Here is a 21,332-nt window from a genome sequence, read left to right as displayed (position 1 = left end):
GATTAGTTTTTTGGGGGGTGGGTGGGTGGGTGTGGGGGGTGTCTTACATGGGTTATCCAATATTTGATCCAGGTTTGGCACACTAATTGGGCCAACTGTGACAAAGTCAAGGTATTTACACTTGAAGAAGATGTTTCCACTATACTAACACTCATATTTTCTTTGTCTTCAGTGCAAGGTGACCCCAGTTCATGGTAAGTCTGTCTAGAAGTACACATTTCAACTCTAAGGATATAAATGCATTCTGAAGGACTATTATCTGACACACAACCATTCTCTTTTCACAGTGAATCTCATTTGTAATGGAGTTGATGGGTGGGTGAAATGCCGTTTTGTTCAATGTTGATTCTGTCTAGGTAAAATTTGTTAACACAGTGTAATTAAGGGGACATTGGATTTCAATTTATTGTGTTTTTTCCACAGTTCAAAACTTGAGCAAATCCTGTCAGCTGGCAATTCCTCGGCAGCCCTGTGCAATTTCACCATCACAGAACATGCCTGTTCCTCTGTAAGATTCCTTTTTAAACTCCAAAAACAGAACATGGATTTTGCCTCATTATGGTCCTGAGACAAATCTCCATGAGCTCTGACAAAATGGCTGTATTCTTTGTCAATTTTCTTTTTCAAGGCTCCCTATCTCACATCCAGCAACTTGGTCACACTGCTGAACTGCACACTGAAAAGCCAAAACATATACCCAGTAGAAGTCTGGAAGCTTTTCTTCCAAAAAGCCTCTGCTGTACTGGACCAGGCCCTTGAGACATTTGCTAACATGGTAAGTACAAAATCACATTTTCACAATATTACCATTTCCCTGCGTGAAGTTTGGGTCCAGCTACAATTATTTTTCTGCCAATTCAAGGCCGTCAACAACACCTACCCGACCTCGTCAAATGTGCTCGAGGCTCTTGGAGAAGTGAGAATTGACAACTTCAGCCAGGCACAACTACAGAGTGAGGAGTTCATTACCAGCTGGTTCAAGACAAAGATCCGTCCGTTTCTGGCCGTTCCATCTTTCAACTTCCTATTTTGCCTTAGCTCCAAAAACTTCAGCTGCCAGACATACCAGACTGTGTAAGTAAATATGAGACATATAGCTCTGTTCTGCAAATGTGCAGTTGACTAGAAGTTTAGATGTTGAAAGCTTTCTCTCAAATGTAGCATTCAGGCATTTGGAAGCCAAAAGGCATCCATGGACAGAGACACACAGCAAGCAGTCTTCACTCACTTCATCAAACCGTTCTTGTCAAGAAATGACTCAACAGGTAAAAGGAGAAACTCAAGCTCACTTTGGTTTTTCCATGACAACATGTGGTATATTACCCTGTCAATAACTTTCTTGCTTTTTCTGCAGATCCTGGCTGTGTCTCATCTATCACGGGGAGCCAAGCGTGGCTAAAGGCAAACCTTGGCGACTTCTCTGATTTTGCAACTGTGCAGGACTTGGAAGCCTTCAATCCTAATTTGTCCGCTGTGAGTGCCAACTGCAGATGTACATCTTCCTGTAAACGGAATTCTTTTACCCAGAACATTTCCATGACTGCTGTCTGATATTATGCTGGTTCTCTTTTGTAGGCTGAATTGTTGTCAGTCCTCAGTCCTTCTCAGGTGGCACAGCTGGTACTGAGTTTGGGAGCCTCCAATAACACAGATTTGATTGATCGTGTGTTTGAGCGACTGCAAGAGGGCAACGCTCTAGAAAATGTGGATGGATTCCTCACACAACTGACAGCCAATGGACAGGTATGCTAGGCTTCTAAAAGGGTGAAGGAGGACAATCCTGGTGTTTTATTCCAGCAGGATAAGACAGAATAAGACATTTGCTAAACCGCTACACAACTCTTCAAGGAGTCTATCATAGAGAAGACTTGTTTGCAACCTTTGTGACATGTTGTATGAGTACATTTACAACATGCAGTCTCTGTATTGCTTAGCTTCTTTTCCACCTCAATTTCACAGATGCCAATTTTCCAGCCTGTTGTGAGAGATCGGATCATGAATGCGACCTTCATCGTCATCAGTCCACATTTCTCCACTTTCACGACAAACGACTATGAACTTTGGTTCCATGTGAAACTGATTCCTATCCTTGCCAGTTTTACTCCAGAAATGCTCATAAACACAACCACAAACATCAGCTGCATGAACTACCAAGTCATGTGAGTAGTTTTCGTGGAGCAATCAAGATTTTGTTGCAAATGAAAATGACAATAGAGACAAAGAACAGCATGAGAACGTTTTCTTTCAACTGTTGCAGTGTGAGTGGGTTGGCTTCAGTTATCCAGGAGATGCCACTGTACAGACGGCAAGAGATCACACATGGTCTGCTGGGCTACCTAAGAAATGCTGAAAATGCCATCAATGAGCCAGGTAGGGCAGACATAGGGTGCGTTATGTGCTTTCCAGTGTGAAATGTCTTGAAAAGCACTCAGACAAAAAACTTGCCCACATATTCTTTCATGTCTACCTGTCAAAAACCTTCCTAAATTTGGCACATCCTAACTTTTGTTTGTATGCCTTAGCTTGCAGGCAACAAAATGAGAGTGATGCCCAATGGGTTAAAGCAAATCTGGGTCCATTCGTCCAATATACATCATACTCTGACCTCAAAGACTTCAACATCTCTACGGTAAGCCCTACATTGCACTTCTAGTCCTCCCTTAAGAACAGGAAAACAAAATTGTAGACTTAAGAAAACAAACACAGGAGTTTATTTTGCCATATCAAAAATACAAGCAAATCATAGAGCACACTTTCTTTGGTTGCAAACTCTATTCATTTACCCATAGCATTGGTCATTACTGCTGTCTGATATTATGTTGATTCCCTGTTGTAGGCTGGATTGTTGTCAACGCTCAATCCCTCTGAGGTGGCACAGCTGCTACTGAGCTCTGGAGCCTCAAATAACACAGATTTTATTGATCTTGTGTTTAAACAACTTGAACAGGGCAACGCTCTAAAAAATGTGGATGAATTCCTGACACAGCTGACAGCCAATGGACAGGTAGGCTAGCCTCCTAAAAGGGTGAAGGAGGACAATGCGGATATTTGATTCTAGAAGTAAACACAGAATAAGACATCGGTCTCAACCGCTACATCCATTGTTGGCTATTGTATCTTAGAAAACAAATGGTTACAGCCTTTGTACCATGTTGTATGGGTGTACTTCCAACATGCAATCTCACCTTTGCTTATGTCTTTTTCCACTTTAATATGACAGACCCCACACTTCCAGCCTGTTGTGAGAGATCGGATCATGAATGCGACCTTCATCGTCATCAGTCCACATTTCTCCACTTTCACGACAAACGACTATGAACTTTGGTTCCATGTGAAACTGATTCCTATCCTTGCCAGTTTTACTCCAGAAATGCTCATAAACACAACCACAAACATCAGCTGCATGAACTACCAAGTCATGTGAGTAGTTTTCTTGGAGCAATCAAGATTTTGTTGCAAATGAAAATGACAATAGAGACAAAGAACAGCATGAGAATGTTTTCTTTCAACTGTTGCAGTGTGAGTGGGTTGGCTTCAGTTATCCAGGAGATGCCACTGTACAGACGGCAAGAGATCACACATGGTCTGCTGGGCTACCTAAGAAATGCTGAAAATGCCATCAATGAGCCAGGTAGAGCAGACATAGGGTGCATTATGTGCTTTCCAGTGTGAAATGTCTTGAAAAGCACTCACACAAAAAACTTAAATTCTTTCATGTCTACCTGTCACAAACCTTGCTAAATTGAGCACATCCTAACTTTTGTCTGCATGCCTTAGCTTGCAGGCAACAAAATGAGAGTGATGCCCAATGGGTTAAAGCAAATCTGGGTCCATTCGTCCAATATACATCATACTCTGACCTCAAAGACTTCAACATCTCTACGGTAAGCCCTACATTGCACTTCTAGTCCTCCCTTAAGAACAGGAAAACAAAATTGTAGACTTAAGAAGACAAACACAGGAGTTTATTTTGCCATATCAAAAATACAAGCAAATCATAGAGCACACTTTCTTTGGTTGCAAACTCTAATCCTTTACCCACAGCATTGGTCATTACTGTTGTCTGATAATATGTTGATTCCCTGTTGTAGGCTGGATTGTTGTCAACGCTCAATCCCTCTGAGGTGGCACAGCTGCTACTGAGCTCTGGAGCCTCAAATAACACAGATTTTATTGATCTTGTGTTTGAAAAACTTGAAGAGGGCAATGTTCTAAAAAATGTGGATGAATTCCTGACACAGCTGACAGCCAATGGACAGGTAGGCTAGCCTCCTAAAAGGGTGAAGGAGGACAATGCGGATATTTGATTCTAGAAGTAAACACAGAATAAGACATCGGTCTCAACCGCTACATCCATTGTTGGCTATTGTATCTTAGAAAACAAATGGTTACAGCCTTTGTACCATGTTGTATGGGTGTACTTCCAACATGCAATCTCACCTTTGCTTATGTCTTTTTCCACTTTAATATGACAGACCCCACACTTCCAGCCTGTTGTGAGAGATCGGATCATGAATGCGACCTTCATCGTCATCAGTCCACATTTCTCCACTTTCACGACAAACGACTATGAACTTTGGTTCCATGTGAAACTGATTCCTATCCTTGCCAGTTTTACTCCAGAAATGCTCATAAACACAACCACAAACATCAGCTGCATGAATTACCAAGTCATGTGAGTAGTTTTCGTGGAGCAATCAAGATTTTGTTGCAAATGAAAATGACAATACTGACAAAGAACAACATGAGAACGTTTTCTTTCAACTGTTGCAGTGTGAGTGGGTTGGCTTCAGTTATCCAGGAGATGCCACTGTACAGACGGCAAGAGATCACACATGGTCTGCTGGGCTACCTAAGAAATGCTGAAAATGCCATCAATGAGCCAGGTAGGGCAGACATAGGGTGCGTTATGTGCTTTCCAGTGTGAAATGTCTTGAAAAGCACTCAGACAAAAAACTTGCCCACATATTCTTTCATGTCTACCTGTCAAAAACCTTCCTAAATTTGGCACATCCTAACTTTTGTTTGTATGCCTTAGCTTGCAGGCAACAAAATGAGAGTGATGCCCAATGGGTTAAAGCAAATCTGGGTCCATTCGTCCAATATACATCATACTCTGACCTCAAAGACTTCAACATCTCTACGGTAAGCTTTACTCTTATTACTCTTCCTGTCTTTCTTGAGAATAGCAAAGCAAAATTCTGGAAATTATACAAAAGACATGCATTTCATGAATTCTACTTTTTTGTATCCATAGCTGGCAGTTCTGGACGTTCTTTCACCATCGCAAAAGGCTGATCTAATCCTAGATCCAAACAGTGGTGCTTTAAACGATGCACATGTTGTAAGGGAGGTGTTGACAAGCTTGACAGAGACCAGTGATTATGAGCAGCTCAACCAATTCTTCCAGGCTTTTGCAAACATCAACAAGCAGGTGAATTCTCATTGGTAACCTTACCTCAGCGCAAACATCAACAAATGTTAACAGTGTTCTTTCATAAACCTGCTCAAGTGTTTAACTGAAAATGATCCATTTCTGATATGCTTCATGCCTTGAGGCATCCCTGCTGTACAGAAGTACAAAGATTTAGTTTAGATAAGCTCCCCCTCATCTCCGCATTTCCACAAAGACTTCAGAACTTCCTCTCTGACCTTATTATGATCCCCTTCTCTTTTCAGAGAAATGTCACCCTCATCCAAAATCCAGATGTGCGAGACACCATTTTGAGCCTGACCTTGACAGCCCTTGCTCCTCAGCTTAAAGACTTTCAGCCAGAAGACTATCAACAGTGGTTCCAGGTTTATTTGGTTCCTGTGATGGCGAGCATCCTTCCTAGCAGCTTGCGGGTGATCCCCAGTAACATCACCTGTGAATCCTACCAGGCTGTGTAAGATATTTCTGATATCCACAGTTAGACATTTGGGTGTGCACAATGCCAAGCTGAGGCTCCTGACAAGTCACAATGAATTCTTTTCTTCCTTTAGATACGATGGTCTTGCGCAGAGTTTGGCAGCATTGCCACTGGACCTTTCACAGGGCGTGAGATCAAGCAAGCAGTACCTCCAGGACACATTCCCACGTATGTGGCAAATGGGCTTTCCTGACTAAACTTTTCCCAAAAGCCCAGTACCAGCACTGTAATGACTACTCCATTGATTTGTTTCCTTTCTTTTTCTTCTCAAACAGGCTGCTCAGTTCCAGCTTCCTTTGTGGTAAGATTAGTTTTTTGGGGGGTGGGTGGGTGGGTGTGGGGGGTGTCTTACATGGGTTATCCAATATTTGATCCAGGTTTGGCACACTAATTGGGCCAACTGTGACAAAGTCAAGGTATTTACACTTGAAGAAGATGTTTCCACTATACTAACACTCATATTTTCTTTGTCTTCAGTGCAAGGTGACCCCAGTTCATGGTAAGTCTGTCTAGAAGTACACATTTCAACTCTAAGGATATAAATGCATTCTGAAGGACTATTATCTGACACACAACCATTCTCTTTTCACAGTGAATCTCATTTGTAATGGAGTTGATGGGTGGGTGAAATGCCGTTTTGTTCAATGTTGATTCTGTCTAGGTAAAATTTGTTAACACAGTGTAATTAAGGGGACATTGGATTTCAATTTATTGTGTTTTTTCCACAGTTCAAAACTTGAGCAAATCCTGTCAGCTGGCAATTCCTCGGCAGCCCTGTGCAATTTCACCATCACAGAACATGCCTGTTCCTCTGTAAGATTCCTTTTTAAACTCCAAAAACAGAACATGGATTTTGCCTCATTATGGTCCTGAGACAAATCTCCATGAGCTCTGACAAAATGGCTGTATTCTTTGTCAATTTTCTTTTTCAAGGCTCCCTATCTCACATCCAGCAACTTGGTCACACTGCTGAACTGCACACTGAAAAGCCAAAACATATACCCAGTAGAAGTCTGGAAGCTTTTCTTCCAAAAAGCCTCTGCTGTACTGGACCAGGCCCTTGAGACATTTGCTAACATGGTAAGTACAAAATCACATTTTCACAATATTACCATTTCCCTGCGTGAAGTTTGGGTCCAGCTACAATTATTTTTCTGCCAATTCAAGGCCGTCAACAACACCTACCCGACCTCGTCAAATGTGCTCGAGGCTCTTGGAGAAGTGAGAATTGACAACTTCAGCCAGGCACAACTACAGAGTGAGGAGTTCATTACCAGCTGGTTCAAGACAAAGATCCGTCCGTTTCTGGCCGTTCCATCTTTCAACTTCCTATTTTGCCTTAGCTCCAAAAACTTCAGCTGCCAGACATACCAGACTGTGTAAGTAAATATGAGACATATAGCTCTGTTCTGCAAATGTGCAGTTGACTAGAAGTTTAGATGTTGAAAGCTTTCTCTCAAATGTAGCATTCAGGCATTTGGAAGCCAAAAGGCATCCATGGACAGAGACACACAGCAAGCAGTCTTCACTCACTTCATCAAACCGTTCTTGTCAAGAAATGACTCAACAGGTAAAAGGAGAAACTCAAGCTCACTTTGGTTTTTCCATGACAACATGTGGTATATTACCCTGTCAATAACTTTCTTGCTTTTTCTGCAGATCCTGGCTGTGTCTCATCTATCACGGGGAGCCAAGCGTGGCTAAAGGCAAACCTTGGCGACTTCTCTGATTTTGCAACTGTGCAGGACTTGGAAGCCTTCAATCCTAATTTGTCCGCTGTGAGTGCCAACTGCAGATGTACATCTTCCTGTAAACGGAATTCTTTTACCCAGAACATTTCCATGACTGCTGTCTGATATTATGCTGGTTCTCTTTTGTAGGCTGAATTGTTGTCAGTCCTCAGTCCTTCTCAGGTGGCACAGCTGGTACTGAGTTTGGGAGCCTCCAATAACACAGATTTGATTGATCGTGTGTTTGAGCGACTGCAAGAGGGCAACGCTCTAGAAAATGTGGATGGATTCCTCACACAACTGACAGCCAATGGACAGGTATGCTAGGCTTCTAAAAGGGTGAAGGAGGACAATCCTGGTGTTTTATTCCAGCAGGATAAGACAGAATAAGACATTTGCTAAACCGCTACACAACTCTTCAAGGAGTCTATCATAGAGAAGACTTGTTTGCAACCTTTGTGACATGTTGTATGAGTACATTTACAACATGCAGTCTCTGTATTGCTTAGCTTCTTTTCCACCTCAATTTCACAGATGCCAATTTTCCAGCCTGTTGTGAGAGATCGGATCATGAATGCGACCTTCATCGTCATCAGTCCACATTTCTCCACTTTCACGACAAACGACTATGAACTTTGGTTCCATGTGAAACTGATTCCTATCCTTGCCAGTTTTACTCCAGAAATGCTCATAAACACAACCACAAACATCAGCTGCATGAACTACCAAGTCATGTGAGTAGTTTTCTTGGAGCAATCAAGATTTTGTTGCAAATGAAAATGACAATAGAGACAAAGAACAGCATGAGAATGTTTTCTTTCAACTGTTGCAGTGTGAGTGGGTTGGCTTCAGTTATCCAGGAGATGCCACTGTACAGACGGCAAGAGATCACACATGGTCTGCTGGGCTACCTAAGAAATGCTGAAAATGCCATCAATGAGCCAGGTAGAGCAGACATAGGGTGCATTATGTGCTTTCCAGTGTGAAATGTCTTGAAAAGCACTCAGACAAAAAACTTAAATTCTTTCATGTCTACCAGTCACAAACCTTGCTAAATTGAGCACATCCTAACTTTTGTCTGCATGCCTTAGCTTGCAGGCAACAAAATGAGAGTGATGCCCAATGGGTTAAAGCAAATCTGGGTCCATTCGTCCAATATACATCATACTCTGACCTCAAAGACTTCAACATCTCTACGGTAAGCCCTACATTGCACTTCTAGTCCTCCCTTAAGAACAGGAAAACAAAATTGTAGACTTAAGAAAACAAACACAGGAGTTTATTTTGCCATATCAAAAATACAAGCAAATCATAGAGCACACTTTCTTTGGTTGCAAACTCTATTCATTTACCCATAGCATTGGTCATTACTGCTGTCTGATATTATGTTGATTCCCTGTTGTAGGCTGGATTGTTGTCAACGCTCAATCCCTCTGAGGTGGCACAGCTGCTACTGAGCTCTGGAGCCTCAAATAACACAGATTTTATTGATCTTGTGTTTAAACAACTTGAACAGGGCAACGCTCTAAAAAATGTGGATGAATTCCTGACACAGCTGACAGCCAATGGACAGGTAGGCTAGCCTCCTAAAAGGGTGAAGGAGGACAATGCGGATATTTGATTCTAGAAGTAAACACAGAATAAGACATCGGTCTCAACCGCTACATCCATTGTTGGCTATTGTATCTTAGAAAACAAATGGTTACAGCCTTTGTACCATGTTGTATGGGTGTACTTCCAACATGCAATCTCACCTTTGCTTATGTCTTTTTCCACTTTAATATGACAGACCCCACACTTCCAGCCTGTTGTGAGAGATCGGATCATGAATGCGACCTTCATCGTCATCAGTCCACATTTCTCCACTTTCACGACAAACGACTATGAACTTTGGTTCCATGTGAAACTGATTCCTATCCTTGCCAGTTTTACTCCAGAAATGCTCATAAACACAACCACAAACATCAGCTGCATGAACTACCAAGTCATGTGAGTAGTTTTCTTGGAGCAATCAAGATTTTGTTGCAAATGAAAATGACAATAGAGACAAAGAACAGCATGAGAATGTTTTCTTTCAACTGTTGCAGTGTGAGTGGGTTGGCTTCAGTTATCCAGGAGATGCCACTGTACAGACGGCAAGAGATCACACATGGTCTGCTGGGCTACCTAAGAAATGCTGAAAATGCCATCAATGAGCCAGGTAGAGCAGACATAGGGTGCATTATGTGCTTTCCAGTGTGAAATGTCTTGAAAAGCACTCAGACAAAAAACTTAAATTCTTTCATGTCTACCTGTCACAAACCTTGCTAAATTGAGCACATCCTAACTTTTGTCTGCATGCCTTAGCTTGCAGGCAACAAAATGAGAGTGATGCCCAATGGGTTAAAGCAAATCTGGGTCCATTCGTCCAATATACATCATACTCTGACCTCAAAGACTTCAACATCTCTACGGTAAGCCCTACATTGCACTTCTAGTCCTCCCTTAAGAACAGGAAAACAAAATTGTAGACTTAAGAAGACAAACACAGGAGTTTATTTTGCCATATCAAAAATACAAGCAAATCATAGAGCACACTTTCTTTGGTTGCAAACTCTAATCCTTTACCCACAGCATTGGTCATTACTGTTGTCTGATAATATGTTGATTCCCTGTTGTAGGCTGGATTGTTGTCAACGCTCAATCCCTCTGAGGTGGCACAGCTGCTACTGAGCTCTGGAGCCTCAAATAACACAGATTTTATTGATCTTGTGTTTGAAAAACTTGAAGAGGGCAATGTTCTAAAAAATGTGGATGAATTCCTGACACAGCTGACAGCCAATGGACAGGTAGGCTAGCCTCCTAAAAGGGTGAAGGAGGACAATGCGGATATTTGATTCTAGAAGTAAACACAGAATAAGACATCGGTCTCAACCGCTACATCCATTGTTGGCTATTGTATCTTAGAAAACAAATGGTTACAGCCTTTGTACCATGTTGTATGGGTGTACTTCCAACATGCAATCTCACCTTTGCTTATGTCTTTTTCCACTTTAATATGACAGACCCCACACTTCCAGCCTGTTGTGAGAGATCGGATCATGAATGCGACCTTCATCGTCATCAGTCCACATTTCTCCACTTTCACGACAAACGACTATGAACTTTGGTTCCATGTGAAACTGATTCCTATCCTTGCCAGTTTTACTCCAGAAATGCTCATAAACACAACCACAAACATCAGCTGCATGAATTACCAAGTCATGTGAGTAGTTTTCGTGGAGCAATCAAGATTTTGTTGCAAATGAAAATGACAATACTGACAAAGAACAACATGAGAACGTTTTCTTTCAACTGTTGCAGTGTGAGTGGGTTGGCTTCAGTTATCCAGGAGATGCCACTGTACAGACGGCAAGAGATCACACATGGTCTGCTGGGCTACCTAAGAAATGCTGAAAATGCCATCAATGAGCCAGGTAGGGCAGACATAGGGTGCGTTATGTGCTTTCCAGTGTGAAATGTCTTGAAAAGCACTCAGACAAAAAACTTGCCCACATATTCTTTCATGTCTACCTGTCAAAAACCTTCCTAAATTTGGCACATCCTAACTTTTGTTTGTATGCCTTAGCTTGCAGGCAACAAAATGAGAGTGATGCCCAATGGGTTAAAGCAAATCTGGGTCCATTCGTCCAATATACATCATACTCTGACCTCAAAGACTTCAACATCTCTACGGTAAGCTTTACTCTTATTACTCTTCCTGTCTTTCTTGAGAATAGCAAAGCAAAATTCTGGAAATTATACAAAAGACATGCATTTCATGAATTCTACTTTTTTGTATCCATAGCTGGCAGTTCTGGACGTTCTTTCACCATCGCAAAAGGCTGATCTAATCCTAGATCCAAACAGTGGTGCTTTAAACGATGCACATGTTGTAAGGGAGGTGTTGACAAGCTTGACAGAGACCAGTGATTATGAGCAGCTCAACCAATTCTTCCAGGCTTTTGCAAACATCAACAAGCAGGTGAATTCTCATTGGTAACCTTACCTCAGCGCAAACATCAACAAATGTTAACAGTGTTCTTTCATAAACCTGCTCAAGTGTTTAACTGAAAATGATCCATTTCTGATATGCTTCATGCCTTGAGGCATCCCTGCTGTACAGAAGTACAAAGATTTAGTTTAGATAAGCTCCCCCTCATCTCCGCATTTCCACAAAGACTTCAGAACTTCCTCTCTGACCTTATTATGATCCCCTTCTCTTTTCAGAGAAATGTCACCCTCATCCAAAATCCAGATGTGCGAGACACCATTTTGAGCCTGACCTTGACAGCCCTTGCTCCTCAGCTTAAAGACTTTCAGCCAGAAGACTATCAACAGTGGTTCCAGGTTTATTTGGTTCCTGTGATGGCGAGCATCCTTCCTAGCAGCTTGCGGGTGATCCCCAGTAACATCACCTGTGAATCCTACCAGGCTGTGTAAGATATTTCTGATATCCACAGTTAGACATTTGGGTGTGCACAATGCCAAGCTGAGGCTCCTGACAAGTCACAATGAATTCTTTTCTTCCTTTAGATACGATGGTCTTGCGCAGAGTTTGGCAGCATTGCCACTGGACCTTTCACAGGGCGTGAGATCAAGCAAGCAGTACCTCCAGGACACATTCCCACGTATGTGGCAAATGGGCTTTCCTGACTAAACTTTTCCCAAAAGCCCAGTACCAGCACTGTAATGACTACTCCATTGATTTGTTTCCTTTCTTTTTCTTCTCAAACAGGCTGCTCAGTTCCAGCTTCCTTTGTGGTAAGATTAGTTTTTTGGGGGGTGGGTGGGTGGGTGTGGGGGGTGTCTTACATGGGTTATCCAATATTTGATCCAGGTTTGGCACACTAATTGGGCCAACTGTGACAAAGTCAAGGTATTTACACTTGAAGAAGATGTTTCCACTATACTAACACTCATATTTTCTTTGTCTTCAGTGCAAGGTGACCCCAGTTCATGGTAAGTCTGTCTAGAAGTACACATTTCAACTCTAAGGATATAAATGCATTCTGAAGGACTATTATCTGACACACAACCATTCTCTTTTCACAGTGAATCTCATTTGTAATGGAGTTGATGGGTGGGTGAAATGCCGTTTTGTTCAATGTTGATTCTGTCTAGGTAAAATTTGTTAACACAGTGTAATTAAGGGGACATTGGATTTCAATTTATTGTGTTTTTTCCACAGTTCAAAACTTGAGCAAATCCTGTCAGCTGGCAATTCCTCGGCAGCCCTGTGCAATTTCACCATCACAGAACATGCCTGTTCCTCTGTAAGATTCCTTTTTAAACTCCAAAAACAGAACATGGATTTTGCCTCATTATGGTCCTGAGACAAATCTCCATGAGCTCTGACAAAATGGCTGTATTCTTTGTCAATTTTCTTTTTCAAGGCTCCCTATCTCACATCCAGCAACTTGGTCACACTGCTGAACTGCACACTGAAAAGCCAAAACATATACCCAGTAGAAGTCTGGAAGCTTTTCTTCCAAAAAGCCTCTGCTGTACTGGACCAGGCCCTTGAGACATTTGCTAACATGGTAAGTACAAAATCACATTTTCACAATATTACCATTTCCCTGCGTGAAGTTTGGGTCCAGCTACAATTATTTTTCTGCCAATTCAAGGCCGTCAACAACACCTACCCGACCTCGTCAAATGTGCTCGAGGCTCTTGGAGAAGTGAGAATTGACAACTTCAGCCAGGCACAACTACAGAGTGAGGAGTTCATTACCAGCTGGTTCAAGACAAAGATCCGTCCGTTTCTGGCCGTTCCATCTTTCAACTTCCTATTTTGCCTTAGCTCCAAAAACTTCAGCTGCCAGACATACCAGACTGTGTAAGTAAATATGAGACATATAGCTCTGTTCTGCAAATGTGCAGTTGACTAGAAGTTTAGATGTTGAAAGCTTTCTCTCAAATGTAGCATTCAGGCATTTGGAAGCCAAAAGGCATCCATGGACAGAGACACACAGCAAGCAGTCTTCACTCACTTCATCAAACCGTTCTTGTCAAGAAATGACTCAACAGGTAAAAGGAGAAACTCAAGCTCACTTTGGTTTTTCCATGACAACATGTGGTATATTACCCTGTCAATAACTTTCTTGCTTTTTCTGCAGATCCTGGCTGTGTCTCATCTATCACGGGGAGCCAAGCGTGGCTAAAGGCAAACCTTGGCGACTTCTCTGATTTTGCAACTGTGCAGGACTTGGAAGCCTTCAATCCTAATTTGTCCGCTGTGAGTGCCAACTGCAGATGTACATCTTCCTGTAAACGGAATTCTTTTACCCAGAACATTTCCATGACTGCTGTCTGATATTATGCTGGTTCTCTTTTGTAGGCTGAATTGTTGTCAGTCCTCAGTCCTTCTCAGGTGGCACAGCTGGTACTGAGTTTGGGAGCCTCCAATAACACAGATTTGATTGATCGTGTGTTTGAGCGACTGCAAGAGGGCAACGCTCTAGAAAATGTGGATGGATTCCTCACACAACTGACAGCCAATGGACAGGTATGCTAGGCTTCTAAAAGGGTGAAGGAGGACAATCCTGGTGTTTTATTCCAGCAGGATAAGACAGAATAAGACATTTGCTAAACCGCTACACAACTCTTCAAGGAGTCTATCATAGAGAAGACTTGTTTGCAACCTTTGTGACATGTTGTATGAGTACATTTACAACATGCAGTCTCTGTATTGCTTAGCTTCTTTTCCACCTCAATTTCACAGATGCCAATTTTCCAGCCTGTTGTGAGAGATCGGATCATGAATGCGACCTTCATCGTCATCAGTCCACATTTCTCCACTTTCACGACAAACGACTATGAACTTTGGTTCCATGTGAAACTGATTCCTATCCTTGCCAGTTTTACTCCAGAAATGCTCATAAACACAACCACAAACATCAGCTGCATGAACTACCAAGTCATGTGAGTAGTTTTCTTGGAGCAATCAAGATTTTGTTGCAAATGAAAATGACAATAGAGACAAAGAACAGCATGAGAATGTTTTCTTTCAACTGTTGCAGTGTGAGTGGGTTGGCTTCAGTTATCCAGGAGATGCCACTGTACAGACGGCAAGAGATCACACATGGTCTGCTGGGCTACCTAAGAAATGCTGAAAATGCCATCAATGAGCCAGGTAGAGCAGACATAGGGTGCATTATGTGCTTTCCAGTGTGAAATGTCTTGAAAAGCACTCAGACAAAAAACTTAAATTCTTTCATGTCTACCAGTCACAAACCTTGCTAAATTGAGCACATCCTAACTTTTGTCTGCATGCCTTAGCTTGCAGGCAACAAAATGAGAGTGATGCCCAATGGGTTAAAGCAAATCTGGGTCCATTCGTCCAATATACATCATACTCTGACCTCAAAGACTTCAACATCTCTACGGTAAGCCCTACATTGCACTTCTAGTCCTCCCTTAAGAACAGGAAAACAAAATTGTAGACTTAAGAAAACAAACACAGGAGTTTATTTTGCCATATCAAAAATACAAGCAAATCATAGAGCACACTTTCTTTGGTTGCAAACTCTATTCATTTACCCATAGCATTGGTCATTACTGCTGTCTGATATTATGTTGATTCCCTGTTGTAGGCTGGATTGTTGTCAACGCTCAATCCCTCTGAGGTGGCACAGCTGCTACTGAGCTCTGGAGCCTCAAATAACACAGATTTTATTGATCTTGTGTTTAAACAACTTGAACAGGGCAACGCTCTAAAAAATGTGGATGAATTCCTGACACAGCTGACAGCCAATGGACAGGTAGGCTAGCCTCCTAAAAGGGTGAAGGAGGACAATGCGGATATTTGATTCTAGAAGTAAACACAGAATAAGACATCGGTCTCAACCGCTACATCCATTGTTGGCTATTGTATCTTAGAAAACAAATGGTTACAGCCTTTGTACCATGTTGTATGGGTGTACTTCCAACATGCAATCTCACCTTTGCTTATGTCTTTTTCCACTTTAATATGACAGACCCCACACTTCCAGCCTGTTGTGAGAGATCGGATCATGAATGCGACCTTCATCGTCATCAGTCCACATTTCTCCACTTTCACGACAAACGACTATGAACTTTGGTTCCATGTGAAACTGATTCCTATCCTTGCCAGTTTTACTCCAGAAATGCTCATAAACACAACCACAAACATCAGCTGCATGAACTACCAAGTCATGTGAGTAGTTTTCTTGGAGCAATCAAGATTTTGTTGCAAATGAAAATGACAATAGAGACAAAGAACAGCATGAGAATGTTTTCTTTCAACTGTTGCAGTGTGAGTGGGTTGGCTTCAGTTATCCAGGAGATGCCACTGTACAGACGGCAAGAGATCACACATGGTCTGCTGGGCTACCTAAGAAATGCTGAAAATGCCATCAATGAGCCAGGTAGGGCAGACATAGGGTGCATTATGTGCTTTCCAGTGTGAAATGTCTTGAAAAGCACTCAGACAAAAAACTTGCCCACGAATTCTTTCATGTCTACCTGTCAAAAACCTTCCTAAATTTGGCACATCCTAACTTTTGTCTGCATGCCTTAGCTTGCAGGCAACAAAATGAGAGTGATGCCCAATGGGTTAAAGCAAATCTGGGTCCATTCGTCCAATATACATCATACTCTGACCTCAAAGACTTCAACATCTCTACGGTAAGCCCTACATTGCACTTCTAGTCCTCCCTTAAGAACAGGAAAACAAAATTGTAGACTTAAGAAGACAAACACAGGAGTTTATTTTGCCATATCAAAAATACAAGAAAATCATAGAGCACACTTTCTTTGGTTGCAAACTCTAATCCTTTACCCACAGCATTGGTCATTACTGTTGTCTGATAATATGTTGATTCCTTGTTGTAGGCTGGATTGTTGTCAACGCTCAATCCCTCTGAGGTGGCACAGCTGCTACTGAGCTCTGGAGCCTCAAATAACACAGATTTTATTGATCTTGTGTTTGAAAAACTTGAAGAGGGCAATGTTCTAAAAAATGTGGATGAATTCCTGACACAGCTGACAGCCAATGGACAGGTAGGCTAGCCTCCTAAAAGGGTGAAGGAGGACAATGCGGATATTTGATTCTAGAAGTAAACACAGAATAAGACATCGGTCTCAACCGCTACATCCATTGTTGGCTATTGTATCTTAGAAAACAAATGGTTACAGCCTTTGTACCATGTTGTATGGGTGTACTTCCAACATGCAATCTCACCTTTGCTTATGTCTTTTTCCACTTTAATATGACAGACCCCACACTTCCAGCCTGTTGTGAGAGATCGGATCATGAATGCGACCTTCATCGTCATCAGTCCACATTTCTCCACTTTCACGACAAACGACTATGAACTTTGGTTCCATGTGAAACTGATTCCTATCCTTGCCAGTTTTACTCCAGAAATGCTCATAAACACAACCACAAACATCAGCTGCATGAATTACCAAGTCATGTGAGTAGTTTTCGTGGAGCAATCAAGATTTTGTTGCAAATGAAAATGACAATACTGACAAAGAACAACATGAGAACGTTTTCTTTCAACTGTTGCAGTGTGAGTGGGTTGGCTTCAGTTATCCAGGAGATGCCACTGTACAGACGGCAAGAGATCACACATGGTCTGCTGGGCTACCTAAGAAATGCTGAAAATGCCATCAATGAGCCAGGTAGGGCAGACATAGGGTGCGTTATGTGCTTTCCAGTGTGAAATGTCTTGAAAAGCACTCAGACAAAAAACTTGCCCACATATTCTTTCATGTCTACCTGTCAAAAACCTTCCTAAATTTGGCACATCCTAACTTTTGTTTGTATGCCTTAGCTTGCAGGCAACAAAATGAGAGTGATGCCCAATGGGTTAAAGCAAATCTGGGTCCATTCGTCCAATATACATCATACTCTGACCTCAAAGACTTCAACATCTCTACGGTAAGCTTTACTCTTATTACTCTTCCTGTCTTTCTTGAGAATAGCAAAGCAAAATTCTGGAAATTATACAAAAGACATGCATTTCATGAATTCTACTTTTTTGTATCCATAGCTGGCAGTTCTGGACGTTCTTTCACCATCGCAAAAGGCTGATCTAATCCTAGATCCAAACAGTGGTGCTTTAAACGATGCACATGTTGTAAGGGAGGTGTTGACAAGCTTGACAGAGACCAGTGATTATGAGCAGCTCAACCAATTCTTCCAGGCTTTTGCAAACATCAACAAGCAGGTGAATTCTCATTGGTAACCTTACCTCAGCGCAAACATCAACAAATGTTAACAGTGTTCTTTCATAAACCTGCTCAAGTGTTTAACTGAAAATGATCCATTTCTGATATGCTTCATGCCTTGAGGCATCCCTGCTGTACAGAAGTACAAAGATTTAGTTTAGATAAGCTCCCCCTCATCTCCGCATTTCCACAAAGACTTCAGAACTTCCTCTCTGACCTTATTATGATCCCCTTCTCTTTTCAGAGAAATGTCACCCTCATCCAAAATCCAGATGTGCGAGACACCATTTTGAGCCTGACCTTGACAGCCCTTGCTCCTCAGCTTAAAGACTTTCAGCCAGAAGACTATCAACAGTGGTTCCAGGTTTATTTGGTTCCTGTGATGGCGAGCATCCTTCCTAGCAGCTTGCGGGTGATCCCCAGTAACATCACCTGTGAATCCTACCAGGCTGTGTAAGATATTTCTGATATCCACAGTTAGACATTTGGGTGTGCACAATGCCAAGCTGAGGCTCCTGACAAGTCACAATGAATTCTTTTCTTCCTTTAGATACGATGGTCTTGCGCAGAGTTTGGCAGCATTGCCACTGGACCTTTCACAGGGCGTGAGATCAAGCAAGCAGTACCTCCAGGACACATTCCCACGTATGTGGCAAATGGGCTTTCCTGACTAAACTTTTCCCAAAAGCCCAGTACCAGCACTGTAATGACTACTCCATTGATTTGTTTCCTTTCTTTTTCTTCTCAAACAGGCTGCTCAGTTCCAGCTTCCTTTGTGGTAAGATTAGTTTTTTGGGGGGTGGGTGGGTGGGTGTGGGGGGTGTCTTACATGGGTTATCCAATATTTGATCCAGGTTTGGCACACTAATTGGGCCAACTGTGACAAAGTCAAGGTATTTACACTTGAAGAAGATGTTTCCACTATACTAACACTCATATTTTCTTTGTCTTCAGTGCAAGGTGACCCCAGTTCATGGTAAGTCTGTCTAGAAGTACACATTTCAACTCTAAGGATATAAATGCATTCTGAAGGACTATTATCTGACACACAACCATTCTCTTTTCACAGTGAATCTCATTTGTAATGGAGTTGATGGGTGGGTGAAATGCCGTTTTGTTCAATGTTGATTCTGTCTAGGTAAAATTTGTTAACACAGTGTAATTAAGGGGACATTGGATTTCAATTTATTGTGTTTTTTCCACAGTTCAAAACTTGAGCAAATCCTGTCAGCTGGCAATTCCTCGGCAGCCCTGTGCAATTTCACCATCACAGAACATGCCTGTTCCTCTGTAAGATTCCTTTTTAAACTCCAAAAACAGAACATGGATTTTGCCTCATTATGGTCCTGAGACAAATCTCCATGAGCTCTGACAAAATGGCTGTATTCTTTGTCAATTTTCTTTTTCAAGGCTCCCTATCTCACATCCAGCAACTTGGTCACACTGCTGAACTGCACACTGAAAAGCCAAAACATATACCCAGTAGAAGTCTGGAAGCTTTTCTTCCAAAAAGCCTCTGCTGTACTGGACCAGGCCCTTGAGACATTTGCTAACATGGTAAGTACAAAATCACATTTTCACAATATTACCATTTCCCTGCGTGAAGTTTGGGTCCAGCTACAATTATTTTTCTGCCAATTCAAGGCCGTCAACAACACCTACCCGACCTCGTCAAATGTGCTCGAGGCTCTTGGAGAAGTGAGAATTGACAACTTCAGCCAGGCACAACTACAGAGTGAGGAGTTCATTACCAGCTGGTTCAAGACAAAGATCCGTCCGTTTCTGGCCGTTCCATCTTTCAACTTCCTATTTTGCCTTAGCTCCAAAAACTTCAGCTGCCAGACATACCAGACTGTGTAAGTAAATATGAGACATATAGCTCTGTTCTGCAAATGTGCAGTTGACTAGAAGTTTAGATGTTGAAAGCTTTCTCTCAAATGTAGCATTCAGGCATTTGGAAGCCAAAAGGCATCCATGGACAGAGACACACAGCAAGCAGTCTTCACTCACTTCATCAAACCGTTCTTGTCAAGAAATGACTCAACAGGTAAAAGGAGAAACTCAAGCTCACTTTGGTTTTTCCATGACAACATGTGGTATATTACCCTGTCAATAACTTTCTTGCTTTTTCTGCAGATCCTGGCTGTGTCTCATCTATCACGGGGAGCCAAGCGTGGCTAAAGGCAAACCTTGGCGACTTCTCTGATTTTGCAACTGTGCAGGACTTGGAAGCCTTCAATCCTAATTTGTCCGCTGTGAGTGCCAACTGCAGATGTACATCTTCCTGTAAACGGAATTCTTTTACCCAGAACATTTCCATGACTGCTGTCTGATATTATGCTGGTTCTCTTTTGTAGGCTGAATTGTTGTCAGTCCTCAGTCCTTCTCAGGTGGCACAGCTGGTACTGAGTTTGGGAGCCTCCAATAACACAGATTTGATTGATCGTGTGTTTGAGCGACTGCAAGAGGGCAACGCTCTAGAAAATGTGGATGGATTCCTCACACAACTGACAGCCAATGGACAGGTATGCTAGGCTTCTAAAAGGGTGAAGGAGGACAATCCTGGTGTTTTATTCCAGCAGGATAAGACAGAATAAGACATTTGCTAAACCGCTACACAACTCTTCAAGGAGTCTATCATAGAGAAGACTTGTTTGCAACCTTTGTGACATGTTGTATGAGTACATTTACAACATGCAGTCTCTGTATTGCTTAGCTTCTTTTCCACCTCAATTTCACAGATGCCAATTTTCCAGCCTGTTGTGAGAGATCGGATCATGAATGCGACCTTCATCGTCATCAGTCCACATTTCTCCACTTTCACGACAAACGACTATGAACTTTGGTTCCATGTGAAACTGATTCCTATCCTTGCCAGTTTTACTCCAGAAATGCTCATAAACACAACCACAAACATCAGCTGCATGAACTACCAAGTCATGTGAGTAGTTTTCTTGGAGCAATCAAGATTTTGTTGCAAATGAAAATGACAATAGAGACAAAGAACAGCATGAGAATGTTTTCTTTCAACTGTTGCAGTGTGAGTGGGTTGGCTTCAGTTATCCAGGAGATGCCACTGTACAGACGGCAAGAGATCACACATGGTCTGCTGGGCTACCTAAGAAATGCTGAAAATGCCATCAATGAGCCAGGTAGAGCAGACATAGGGTGCATTATGTGCTTTCCAGTGTGAAATGTCTTGAAAAGCACTCACACAAAAAACTTAAATTCTTTCATGTCTACCAGTCACAAACCTTGCTAAATTGAGCACATCCTAACTTTTGTCTGCATGCCTTAGCTTGCAGGCAACAAAATGAGAGTGATGCCCAATGGGTTAAAGCAAATCTGGGTCCATTCGTCCAATATACATCATACTCTGACCTCAAAGACTTCAACATCTCTACGGTAAGCCCTACATTGCACTTCTAGTCCTCCCTTAAGAACAGGAAAACAAAATTGTAGACTTAAG

At 42.1% G+C, this 21,332-nt stretch overlaps 1 protein-coding gene across 1 annotated transcript in view; it reads left to right on the top strand.

Annotated features, from left to right (window-relative positions):
• LOC146551881 (uncharacterized) overlaps positions 1-21,332 on the top strand; it is an 85,312-nt gene that overhangs the window by 24,984 nt on the left and 38,996 nt on the right. Inside the window, exons 92-167 of the mRNA XM_085258276.1 lie at positions 173-194; positions 288-315; positions 424-508; positions 629-775; positions 863-1,074; positions 1,162-1,265; positions 1,355-1,473; positions 1,576-1,743; positions 1,960-2,159; positions 2,258-2,370; positions 2,523-2,629; positions 2,837-3,004; positions 3,221-3,420; positions 3,519-3,631; positions 3,778-3,884; positions 4,092-4,259; positions 4,476-4,675; positions 4,774-4,886; positions 5,039-5,145; positions 5,258-5,434; positions 5,680-5,888; positions 5,986-6,080; positions 6,188-6,213; positions 6,390-6,411; positions 6,505-6,532; positions 6,641-6,725; positions 6,846-6,992; positions 7,080-7,291; positions 7,379-7,482; positions 7,572-7,690; positions 7,793-7,960; positions 8,177-8,376; positions 8,475-8,587; positions 8,734-8,840; positions 9,048-9,215; positions 9,432-9,631; positions 9,730-9,842; positions 9,989-10,095; positions 11,469-11,645; positions 11,891-12,099; positions 12,197-12,291; positions 12,399-12,424; positions 12,601-12,622; positions 12,716-12,743; positions 12,852-12,936; positions 13,057-13,203; positions 13,291-13,502; positions 13,590-13,693; positions 13,783-13,901; positions 14,004-14,171; positions 14,388-14,587; positions 14,686-14,798; positions 14,945-15,051; positions 15,259-15,426; positions 15,643-15,842; positions 15,941-16,053; positions 16,206-16,312; positions 16,520-16,687; positions 16,904-17,103; positions 17,202-17,314; positions 17,467-17,573; positions 17,686-17,862; positions 18,108-18,316; positions 18,414-18,508; positions 18,616-18,641; positions 18,818-18,839; positions 18,933-18,960; positions 19,069-19,153; positions 19,274-19,420; positions 19,508-19,719; positions 19,807-19,910; positions 20,000-20,118; positions 20,221-20,388; positions 20,605-20,804; positions 20,903-21,015; positions 21,162-21,268. Coding sequence (XP_085114402.1) covers positions 173-194; positions 288-315; positions 424-508; positions 629-775; positions 863-1,074; positions 1,162-1,265; positions 1,355-1,473; positions 1,576-1,743; positions 1,960-2,159; positions 2,258-2,370; positions 2,523-2,629; positions 2,837-3,004; positions 3,221-3,420; positions 3,519-3,631; positions 3,778-3,884; positions 4,092-4,259; positions 4,476-4,675; positions 4,774-4,886; positions 5,039-5,145; positions 5,258-5,434; positions 5,680-5,888; positions 5,986-6,080; positions 6,188-6,213; positions 6,390-6,411; positions 6,505-6,532; positions 6,641-6,725; positions 6,846-6,992; positions 7,080-7,291; positions 7,379-7,482; positions 7,572-7,690; positions 7,793-7,960; positions 8,177-8,376; positions 8,475-8,587; positions 8,734-8,840; positions 9,048-9,215; positions 9,432-9,631; positions 9,730-9,842; positions 9,989-10,095; positions 11,469-11,645; positions 11,891-12,099; positions 12,197-12,291; positions 12,399-12,424; positions 12,601-12,622; positions 12,716-12,743; positions 12,852-12,936; positions 13,057-13,203; positions 13,291-13,502; positions 13,590-13,693; positions 13,783-13,901; positions 14,004-14,171; positions 14,388-14,587; positions 14,686-14,798; positions 14,945-15,051; positions 15,259-15,426; positions 15,643-15,842; positions 15,941-16,053; positions 16,206-16,312; positions 16,520-16,687; positions 16,904-17,103; positions 17,202-17,314; positions 17,467-17,573; positions 17,686-17,862; positions 18,108-18,316; positions 18,414-18,508; positions 18,616-18,641; positions 18,818-18,839; positions 18,933-18,960; positions 19,069-19,153; positions 19,274-19,420; positions 19,508-19,719; positions 19,807-19,910; positions 20,000-20,118; positions 20,221-20,388; positions 20,605-20,804; positions 20,903-21,015; positions 21,162-21,268 — 9,681 coding nt within the window. The remainder of the gene's footprint in view (positions 1-172; positions 195-287; positions 316-423; positions 509-628; positions 776-862; positions 1,075-1,161; positions 1,266-1,354; positions 1,474-1,575; positions 1,744-1,959; positions 2,160-2,257; positions 2,371-2,522; positions 2,630-2,836; positions 3,005-3,220; positions 3,421-3,518; positions 3,632-3,777; positions 3,885-4,091; positions 4,260-4,475; positions 4,676-4,773; positions 4,887-5,038; positions 5,146-5,257; positions 5,435-5,679; positions 5,889-5,985; positions 6,081-6,187; positions 6,214-6,389; positions 6,412-6,504; positions 6,533-6,640; positions 6,726-6,845; positions 6,993-7,079; positions 7,292-7,378; positions 7,483-7,571; positions 7,691-7,792; positions 7,961-8,176; positions 8,377-8,474; positions 8,588-8,733; positions 8,841-9,047; positions 9,216-9,431; positions 9,632-9,729; positions 9,843-9,988; positions 10,096-11,468; positions 11,646-11,890; positions 12,100-12,196; positions 12,292-12,398; positions 12,425-12,600; positions 12,623-12,715; positions 12,744-12,851; positions 12,937-13,056; positions 13,204-13,290; positions 13,503-13,589; positions 13,694-13,782; positions 13,902-14,003; positions 14,172-14,387; positions 14,588-14,685; positions 14,799-14,944; positions 15,052-15,258; positions 15,427-15,642; positions 15,843-15,940; positions 16,054-16,205; positions 16,313-16,519; positions 16,688-16,903; positions 17,104-17,201; positions 17,315-17,466; positions 17,574-17,685; positions 17,863-18,107; positions 18,317-18,413; positions 18,509-18,615; positions 18,642-18,817; positions 18,840-18,932; positions 18,961-19,068; positions 19,154-19,273; positions 19,421-19,507; positions 19,720-19,806; positions 19,911-19,999; positions 20,119-20,220; positions 20,389-20,604; positions 20,805-20,902; positions 21,016-21,161; positions 21,269-21,332) is intronic.

This window comes from Mchenga conophoros, linkage group LG19, assembly GCF_057382185.1.
Source record: "Mchenga conophoros isolate Kocher_MC1m ecotype Shallow Benthic linkage group LG19, M_conophoros_male_GT1.1, whole genome shotgun sequence".
Taxonomy (NCBI): Eukaryota; Metazoa; Chordata; class Actinopteri; order Cichliformes; family Cichlidae; genus Mchenga; species Mchenga conophoros.
This window is presented reverse-complemented; position numbering and strand designations above follow the sequence as displayed.